At 40.4% G+C, this 10,205-nt stretch overlaps 1 protein-coding gene across 1 annotated transcript; it reads left to right on the plus strand.

Moving 5' to 3' along the window:
• Positions 1 to 2,157: 2,157 nt before the first annotated feature.
• Positions 2,158 to 7,807, plus strand: LOC101468817 (extracellular calcium-sensing receptor-like). The gene is made up of 11 exons (XM_014408842.3): positions 2,158 to 2,297; positions 2,571 to 2,865; positions 3,037 to 3,123; positions 3,357 to 3,626; positions 3,816 to 4,022; positions 4,106 to 4,381; positions 4,761 to 4,988; positions 5,085 to 5,208; positions 5,295 to 6,188; positions 7,461 to 7,500; positions 7,738 to 7,807. Exons 1-11 carry the CDS (start codon positions 2,188 to 2,190, stop codon positions 7,805 to 7,807), a joined length of 2,601 nt encoding a protein of 866 aa, XP_014264328.3. The 5' UTR covers positions 2,158 to 2,187.
• Positions 7,808 to 10,205: the final 2,398 nt, after the last annotated feature.

The raw sequence follows: 10,205 nt of genomic DNA on the forward strand, positions 1-10,205 counted from the left end.
TCGTGAGCACGTACAGCTACAGGAGAAAGACCTGCAGGTGGTCGACGTCGCGGCCTACAACGCGTTCGTGTTTTGGAGGGAAATTCACCCTGACTGGATGGCGGGCAAGCTCAACAAACGACGGCTCTTCCTCGAGCGACTGGGCAAAGCGCTCGCGCTCCCCATGCTCGAAGCCAGGGCGTTAGCGCGAGGAGGAGGAGGAGGAGGAGTTCTTTGCAAAACTTGTGCATATGGTTTTAAAATTGACAATTTATATTTGCATTTAAAGATATGAAATATGATTCAATAAACATGTTTGTAGTTGTTACAGTAAAAAATACAACTTTTTCTACTCAGACTTTATGTGTTTTCTTTGATTTTAGATTAATTGTGTTAATACAGTATGTCAAAATCAAAACATAACTGTAAATTCAGAAATGTGAGGTTGTGCTGAAAAGGATGATACCAAACAAGGCAAAGTAAATAGTATTTAAAGGTGAAATGTAGAGGAACCATCAAAAGTAGTCTAAAATGGCCAATTATACCCTGGAACCCAGAGGGTTAAACATTTTTTTTAAAGTAATGCAAGAGTTACTTTTCAAGTAATTAATTACTTTTAGAATCTTTTAACTCAGTTACTAACTCACTTACTTTTTTGAAGAAGTAACTAGTAACTATAATTAATTACTTTTTCAAAGTAACTTGCCCAACACTGCTCGTAACACTGTGGTACAAAGAACTGAAGAAGTTTCATCTAATATTAAGAGTTAACAGTTGGATGCAAAAGGAGTGGATTTTGACTTTTTTTCGATAGCTTGCGACAAAAGCACAGATGCATCTGACAACGCTCAATTACTGATTGTTTTTGGAAGAGTGGACAATAAAATGAAGATGAGTGAAGAGCTACTTGAACTCCAGAGCCTTAAGGACCAAAAAAGAGGAACATTTGCTGCTGTTTGTTCCGCTGTAGATGACATAAAACTACCATGGAATAAAGTCACTATTATTATTAATATTAATAATATTATTATTACGGATGGCGCACCTGCCATGGCTGGTGAGAGAAATTGTTTGCTTAATCAGGTGGTGACTTCCAACTTGCATTGGAGTGGTTTGCAGCCAAGTGTGAAAATCAGCACCCCCAAGTCAGAGACCATAGTTCTCAGCCGGAAAAGGCGGAATGCCAACTCCATCTGAGACAAATTACTAACCCAATTGAAGGGATTTAAATGTCTTAGGGTCTTGTTCACGAGTTTGGGGAAAGTGGAGCATGAGATTCACTGACGGATTTGGGAAACATGAGCAATGATACAGGCACTGTACAGTCTGAGCTAGGTTTTTAATTTACAGGTCAATTTAGATTACAACTATTCAACTGTGGCCACGAACTCTGGGTAGTGATCAAATAAGTAATTTTTTGTCCCTCTCTTTTAAATCAAATATGGACTGGAGTTTTTAATATGATGCTGTTGTACATTCCACGTTAACTTTACTGTACATGAATAATGTTATGTTATTTTTGCTATTTTTCTTTTGTGACACTTGATATAATAATGGATTGGATTTATATAACGCTTTTCAAGGCACCCAAAGCGCTTTACAATACCACTATTCATTCACTCTCACATTTACACACTGGTGGAGGCAAGCTACATTTGTAGCTACAGCTGCCCTGGGGCAGACTGACAGAAACGAGGCTGCCGTATCGCGCCATCGGCCCCTCTGGCCAACACCAGTAGGCGGTAGGGTAAAGTGTCTTGCTCAAGGACACAACGACCAGGACAGAGAGCCCAGGGATTGAACCAGCGACCTTCCGGTTACAGATGCGCTTCCCAACCCCCTGAGCCACAGTCGCCCCACACAGAAACACCTGTTACTCTGACAATTCTTCAGTGAGTTATTACTGATGACTAATTTACTCCCAGAGTGTTTCCTGAGTTTGCCTGGATACAAAGCAATCTCAAATGAAAAGTATACTCCGCCTTCTTCCCTGATGCAAGATTAAACAACACAGTAAGTCAATAAAAGGGAATGGCAAAGAATAAAACCTAATAACTGATCTCAACAATTCAGAAAGCTGTCATGTGCTCATCTTTGCGAAACAATTTAGTCGTGGTTGTTTTGCTGTGTTCCTATGTTTTTTCGACTCGATCCACTCCTCAGTTTTCTTTGTCCTGTCAGCTGCAGGGACAGTTTCATCTAAATGAGATGCACAAAACTGGAGATGTGGTTCTGGGTGGACTGTTTCAAGTCCATTTCTTTTCAAGTGTTCCTGATCTGTCTTTTACCTCGCTGCCACAACAGCCTACTTGCCATGGGTAACAAAGACAGGGAAAAAGCAGGAAAAAAATAGAATAAGAAAACTGTCAAACTTAGTGCCAGTATAAATATGTATTTTGTATCTGAAATAACTAAACAATGCGTCTTCTTTTTCATTTTTTTCTTAATATATGTCTTTAATTGTTATTCAGTATCCTTAATTGTTTATAATATTTCTACTTTTGCAACTTTTTCAAAAGGCACTCGTTTACTTGTAATTTAAAACCTGTGTTGTATTATATATATTAGTAATTAAAATTTTCTTGTCTTAGTGTGTATGTCCTAGGATTTAAGTCCGCACAGACCATGGCATTTGCTATTGATGAGATCAATAGAAACTCAAACCTGCTACCAAATGTGACTCTGGGATACACTCTTTATGATAACTGCCTTGAACTTGGAATTGGATTCCGTGGAGCATTGTCATTAGCCAGTGGTCAAGAGGATCAAATTGTAGTAGATGATACATGTGTTGGAAATCCTCCAGTCATAGGGGTTGTGGGTGATTCGACCTCTACAAATTCTATTGCAATCTCCAACGTCTTAGGCTTGTACAGAGTACCTATGGTAAGTTTTCTGCTTGACCATGTAACAGTTTTCATGGATTAATTTGATTTAATTAAAAATGTAAAACCATTTTATGAAAACAAAACTAATACTAATAATGCAGTCATGATGACAAAGTTAAGATATCTCTACATGGATAGCTCCCGAATATACAGTCTGTGTCTTTCACAGGTGAGTTATTATGCCACATGTTCCTGCATGAGTGACCGTCAAAAGTATCCATCCTTCTTTAGAACGATCCCAAGTGATGCTTTCCAGGTGAAAATTTGTCATCAAAATTAAAATGGAAACGCAAAAGTATGTTTCAATATCTGTGTAAAAGAAGAACAAAGAAAGATATGAAAATATTAGAAATAATAATATACTTAGTTTTGAGAATTGTGCTCTATTTTGTTTCTGTATTGTGTCAAAGAATAAAGCTAAATTGCAATTATATTTAAAGTTTTTCTTTTCTTTTCAATGCACTTACACTTTAATCTGTATTCACTTAGGTACGTGCAATGATCCAGATTCTAAAGCATTTTGGCTGGACTTGGGCAGGTCTGCTCGTCACTGATGATGATTATGGACTTCATGCAGCCAGATTCTTTCAGTCTGAGCTGAGTGTGTCTGGTGAAGGTTGCCTGGCCTACACTGAGGTTTTGCCCTGGGACAAAGACACAGATGAACTCAGGAGGATTGTTGATGTGATGAAGACCTCTACAGCTCGAGTTGTCATTGTCTTTGAACATCCTAGTCGCATAATACACCTTATAGATGAGGTTTCACTTTAAAACACTTTAATGATTAGTAGTTACAGAGGTCTTCATAATTATATTGTGTAAAACACGTATTACGTATCATTGTCAGTACAGAAATGAGTACAAAAATGTAATAATTCAGAAACTGTTTCAGTAAAGAAGTTGGAGGCTCAGTATTACTTCATAGATTTGGTCTAATTTAATTCACAGGTAGTAAGGCAAAATGTGACAGGTCTACAGTGGATAGCCAGCGTGGCCTTGACAGAATCTGTTGTGCTCCAAACACCTCACTTTATGCCATACCTGGGTGGTATACTTGGTATCACCATTCGTCAAGGAGAGATACCAGGGCTCAGGGATTTTCTGTTGCAAATACATCCTGATCTACATCACAACAGTAGCTACGGAAATAGCTTGGTGAGACTTGAACATTTTTACTGTGTGTCACAACAATTATATATTTTCATAATGTGTAATAAACATTTTTCAAAATATTTCAGGTGAATCAGTTTTGGGAATTTACATTTCAGTGCAGATTTGCTCCAGCTCCAGCAGGCTGGCTGGAAGGTGGAGGTGCACTATGCACTGGACAGGAAGATCTAGGAAATGTGGACAATGAGTACTTGGACATTTCCAACCTACGAACTGAGTATAATGTGTACAAAGCTGTTTATGCACTGGCATATTCCCTTGATGACATGCTGCGGTGCAAGCCAGGAAGAGGGCCTTTCAGTGGGAACAGCTGTGCCTCTTTGCAGTCACTGGAGCCATGGCAGGTGTGTTATCATTGTACACTCCACCTTTGAACACATTGTTTTTGCATGCTTTCAGAATTTCTGAAAAGGGATTTGCCATACTTGTGAGCAAAAGTAGTCATTTAAGTCATGGAGGTCATTAACTTTTATACAGGATTATTAGTAATGTGCCTTGGTTGATTGAGACTTAGATAAAAATGACTTTATATATGTAGGTACCATAGATATAATATTATATTTGATTACTGAACTGAAAAATTGCCACTATTTGCACTGTAAAGTTACTGGAGCCATGGCAGATGTGATATCATTTTACACTCCATCTATGAATAAATCATTGGTTCTATAATTATTTTTTGAGCAAAAAGTAATTTACTTATTATACATTCCTTTTAAACAGCTTGTTTATTACATGGAAAGAGTGAACTTCACCACTCCATTTGGCGATCAAGTGTCATTTGATGAGAATGGTGATGTGGTACCAATTTATGATGTTATTAATGCGTTGTGGCTCCCTGATGGAAGCACTAAAATTCAGAAAGTGGGTGAGGTTAAAAGGACAGCTTTAAAAGGTGAAGAACTCACACTTGATGAAGGCAAAATCTTCTGGAACTTTGAATCCAAAAAGGTTAGATATGTTTTTATTTCACAACTACCTTTTATGACATTTACAGTATATAGAATTGTAGCAGGCAATAAATCTTTATTTTTTTATGTCCAATAGCCACCTCGATCAGTATGCAGTGAGAGTTGTCCTCCTGGTACCCACATGGTGAGAAGGAAGAGAGAGCCTGAATGCTGTTTTGACTGCATCCCCTGTTCTGAGGGAAAGATCACTAACAAGAGCAGTAGGTCTTTGTCTTTCTGTATGACATATTTGATTTAATTTCTGTGAAATATAGTATGCATTTCAACATCAACCCTTCTTTGTCAGACTCCTTGGAGTGCACCAGTTGTCCAGAGGATTTTTGGTCAAACCCACAGCGTGACCACTGTGTTCTTAGGAAAACAGAGTTTCTCTCTTATCATGACCCTTTGGGTATTTGTTTGACAGCAATCTCCTTACTGGGAACATTTATATGTGCTGTTGTTCTGGGGATCTTTATCTGCCATCGCAGAACACCTATAGTACGTGCCAACAATTCAGAACTTAGTTTCCAGCTATTAATGTCACTTAAGTTGTGTTTCCTGTGTTCACTTTTGTTCATTGGACGACCCAGGATGTGGACATGCCAACTCAGGCATGCAGCATTTGGGATCAGCTTTGTGCTGTGTGTCTCATGTATCCTGGTAAAAACCATGGTTGTTCTGGCTGTGTTCAAAGCCTCCAAGCCAGGAGGGGGAGCCAGTCTGAAGTGGTTTGGTGCTATGCAGCAGAGAGGAACAGTTCTATTTCTGACATCTATTCAGGCAGCCATCTGCACTACCTGGCTTGTCTCTTCCTCTCCAACTCCACATAAAAACACCCAATACCACAATGACAAGATAGTGTATGAGTGTTCAGTTGGGTCCACTGTTGGTTTTGCAGTGTTATTGGGCTATATTGGCATACTGGCTTTCCTCAGTTTTCTAATTGCATTCCTGGTGAGGAATCTCCCTGATAGTTTTAATGAGGCCAAGCTCATCACATTCAGCATGCTGATCTTCTGTGCTGTGTGGGTGGCCTTTGTTCCTGCTTATATCAGCTCACCAGGAAATCTTGCAGATGCAGTGGAGGTGTTTGCCATTCTTGCTTCAAGTTTTGGACTCTTGATCACACTGTTTGGACCCAAATGTTACATAATCCTGTTGAGACCAGAGATGAACACAAAGAAAGCTGTTATGGGCCGTGGGATTGTGTCATAAAATTTTCAGTTCAAGTCAAAAAAAAAAAATTATTTGCACTCTATTGACCGAAAATTAAATAAACAATTAAAATGAACAAATGTTAAATATTAAAGACAGTTATTTAGTCGGTTTTTTTGTTGTTGTTCTTTTAAAATGCAGTTTACATACAAAACAACCAGACTTTTCAAAGAGAAGCATTGACTTTGTTACACTGCACTGTAAAATTTACCTATTACGGAAATTAAATATAATTGAAACTCTTTTAATAAACTACGCTTTCAACTTGAATTCATTTAGCAGTTCTAATATATATTTTTGCATATTTGGTCTGTCTTGAACTGATCATGATCAAAACCATGCTGATCATTTCAAGAAAACAACTAATACTGTCACGGTTTGCGGGGCAAAAGGGCGGCAGTTCTGGTGCAGGTGAGTGTTTATTTATAATAGTGGGTCAATACGAACAGCAAGGGTGGCAAAACATGAAACTAGAAACCTAAACTGGGTAAACTAATAAGACAAACCAGAAACGAAGATGCAGGGAGGTCCGGGGAAATACATACGGAGAGACGCAGGGAGACCGAGGGGAAACAACACAGACGAACCAGCAATTACTATGACAGAAGACACAACTTAAATACACTCAGAGAACACAGGGAGATTACATACAGGTGGGAACACAGCTGGGAGTGATTAACATGACGAGACTAGGGAGGCAAAATGAAAACACTCACATAAGACACAGACCTTCACAATAAAACAGGAACTTACACATGAAAGGACACAAATTAAGAAACGCGGACTAGATACAGGAACATACGGGCACAGAACAGAGTAAACACTAACCAGAGGAAGAACATAACCAAAATCACGAAGAGAAAACCCAAAACGCTGGGTCAAAAGGACCCAGGATCATGACAAATACAGGTTTCCATTTCAAAATGTGCTACAATCAATACTTAACTATAGTGACAATTCCAGGCTCCCAGAGACACAAGGCTCTCCAACAGTTACCTAGAAGGTCTCTCCAAACAGACTGTAAGAAGCATGTCATCCAGAGTTTATCTCCCATTGAGAACTGGGAGTAGTGCAAGATGGCGGCGCGCACAGATGCAGCAGCTCTATGCTCTCCACTTAGGTGCTTTTCTTTTTCTTTTTTCCACATTTCTTTTTCTTTTGTTTTTCTTACTGTAAAGCCAAATTTACCTACCGCCATCTGGAATTATGCAACATTCGATGCAACAGCCAGATCCCCATTACCAGTGATTATCAGAGGATGCACAACATACTCCTGGAGATAGTGAGAAAATTCGGTGCTCTGTGGATTCTTATTGGGTCTGCCAAGAAATGCATGTGGCGGAAGGAACGCAAACAAAAGCAGGAGTGCCGGACGGGACTGCTAGCTACGATAAAGAAGCAGCCTTTCAAACTACAGCTCCCGAGCATCTTCCTGACCAACGCACGGTTGGTCATCAAAAAAATAGACGAACTGAACCTACTTCTCACAGCACAGCAACTTCTACGCAACTGTTGTGTCCTGGTTGTCACAGAGACATGGCTACGATAGGGAATCCCCGACGCCTCGATGCAGCTATCAGGTCACACAATGCACCGCAGTGACAGAAAGACTACAGCGGGGAAAAGCCAAGGAGGAGGATTGTGCATTTACACACATAACAACTGGTGCACAAACACTAAGATCATCACCACAGTCTGCTCCCCAGGCATAGAGGCAATGTCTGTCATGTGCAGACCCTTCTACTTGCCCAGAGAACTGCCTGCAGTCCTAATAACAGCAGTCCACTTACCACCAGACGCTAAAGCTAGCTCAGCCCTTGCCTACCTGCACGACACAATCTCCAAAAAGAAATGGGAATATCCAGAGGGAGTATCATTGCAGGGGATTTCAACAAAGCATGCTTAAGAACTGTGCCTAAATTTGTTCGACATGTGAAATGCCCTACGAGAGGGAATAACACCTTGGACCATGTTTACTCAAATATTAAGCAAGCCTTCAGATCTTTTCCCCTCCCCCACCTGAGTATGTCCGACCACCTCTCTCTGCTCATCGTCCTGGCATACACACCACTCAGGAAAAGAACAAAGCCCACCATCAGAACCATTAGCACCTTTTCTGAGGAAGCTCGTGCTCAATTGCAGGACTCTTTTGCCCTCACAGAGTGGAGTGTCTTTGAACATGATGGCCTAGAGACTCACACATCTGGGTTACATCACGCACTGCATGGACACTGTCACCACGGAAAAGGTCTACCCCAACCGTAAACTCTGGATGACAAGTACGGTTCAGGCATTGTTAAAGGCACGCAGCTCGCCATACAAATCTGGGGGCCAGGACATGTACAGCAGAGCAAGAGCAGACCTTAAAAAAGGCATCAGAGCAGCAAAACTGGACTTCTCAAACAAGCTATCAGATCACCTCTCTGATAACAACTCCAGAAAGGTATGAGAGGGCCTGAAACACATCACCAATTACAAGTGCAATGGGAAAAACACAGATAACATGGACATCTCATTAGCAGAGGAACTTAACCACTCCTTTGCCTGCTTCGAGAAAGCTGCAGTCACCCCCACCATGCACACCACCCTGCCCACAGCCTCCTCTGAGCACAGCCCTCACACATTTAGCCTCCAAGAACACCAGGTTCGCAATGTGTTCAGCGCAGTTAATCAAAGGAAAGCTGCTGGCCCTGACGGAATACCTGGTAGAGTGCTCAAAGCCTGCGCTGTCCAGCTGCCTCCTCAGTTCACCAGACTATTCAACCTCTCCCTGTCACATGCCACTGTCCCTGCCCTCCACTCCGCTCTCCATCACCTGGAGAATCCTGGGACATCAGTAAGGATGCTCTTCATTGACTTCAGCTCGGCCTTCAATACCATCATCCCAGACATTCTTATAGCCAAGCTGGTAAACTTGGACTCTCCCCCCCCATATGTGTATGGAACTTTCCCACAGACTGTTCACAATCAGTCATGGTTGGCAACCAGAGATCATCCATCCTGTCACTCAGCACTGGCTCACTACAGGGATGTGTGCTGAGTCCACTCCTACACACCATCTACACTAATGACTGCACCCCCATGCACCCCTGCAACATCATCTTCAGCTTCTTCCCGTGGGCTGTCAGAACTCGTAATGCAAACTAAGAATGTGAACAGACTTCTCCCATACAACCATTCTGCTATTGATCAACTATGTTGCTGCCATCCCATGTTCAGTATCTCAGTCTTTCATTGTTCTGTGCAATATTTTTGGCCCATGTGCAATATTTTTGGTCTCGGTGGAATTACCATCCCCACCCTAAATGACCTTAGCCCCTCCACCCTTATTTATTTATTTATTATATTATATTATATTATATTATATTATATTATATTATATTATATTATATTATATTATATTATATAACAGCCCTTGTATATGGCCCCACAATGTTTCTGTTTCAATGTTTCTACACATACACCATGTATATAGTTTACTCACATAAATGTATACATATATATTGCTTTTTTCCCCCTTGTTGTATATTGTTTTCTTTACTTTTGCACCTTTGTGGTCCAGCTACCCAATTTCACTGCGCAAGAAACTGCACAATGACAATAAATGCTCTAAGTCTAGGTCTAAGAATCAGAATATTTTATTAATTCCTAAGGTAATTATGTCCGATGCAATTGCTCCAAGACAATAACAGTAACAGACTAAACTATTTAAACAATACAATATGTTACAGATTTTACAAATTTAACCCTTTAAAACCAGTCAGAGCGGGCACACTCCGTTTTGCGCAACTATTTTTAAATCCCTGTAGAACTGCAACCACGTGAGCTAGCGCAATAATTTTTTTTGCATATGAAACCAGAGGAGTTGTACTTACATCTTATGTCATCAGCTTGTCCTAGGTCACAGTTTCCTTCCACATATAGCTTTGCAAAAATTGCATAAAAAGCACAGCAACAAAAACATAATATTTCAGAAACATGCTTTGCTAATCTGACCAGC

This window comes from Maylandia zebra, linkage group LG14 (genome assembly GCF_041146795.1).
Source record: "Maylandia zebra isolate NMK-2024a linkage group LG14, Mzebra_GT3a, whole genome shotgun sequence".
Taxonomy (NCBI): Eukaryota; Metazoa; Chordata; class Actinopteri; order Cichliformes; family Cichlidae; genus Maylandia; species Maylandia zebra.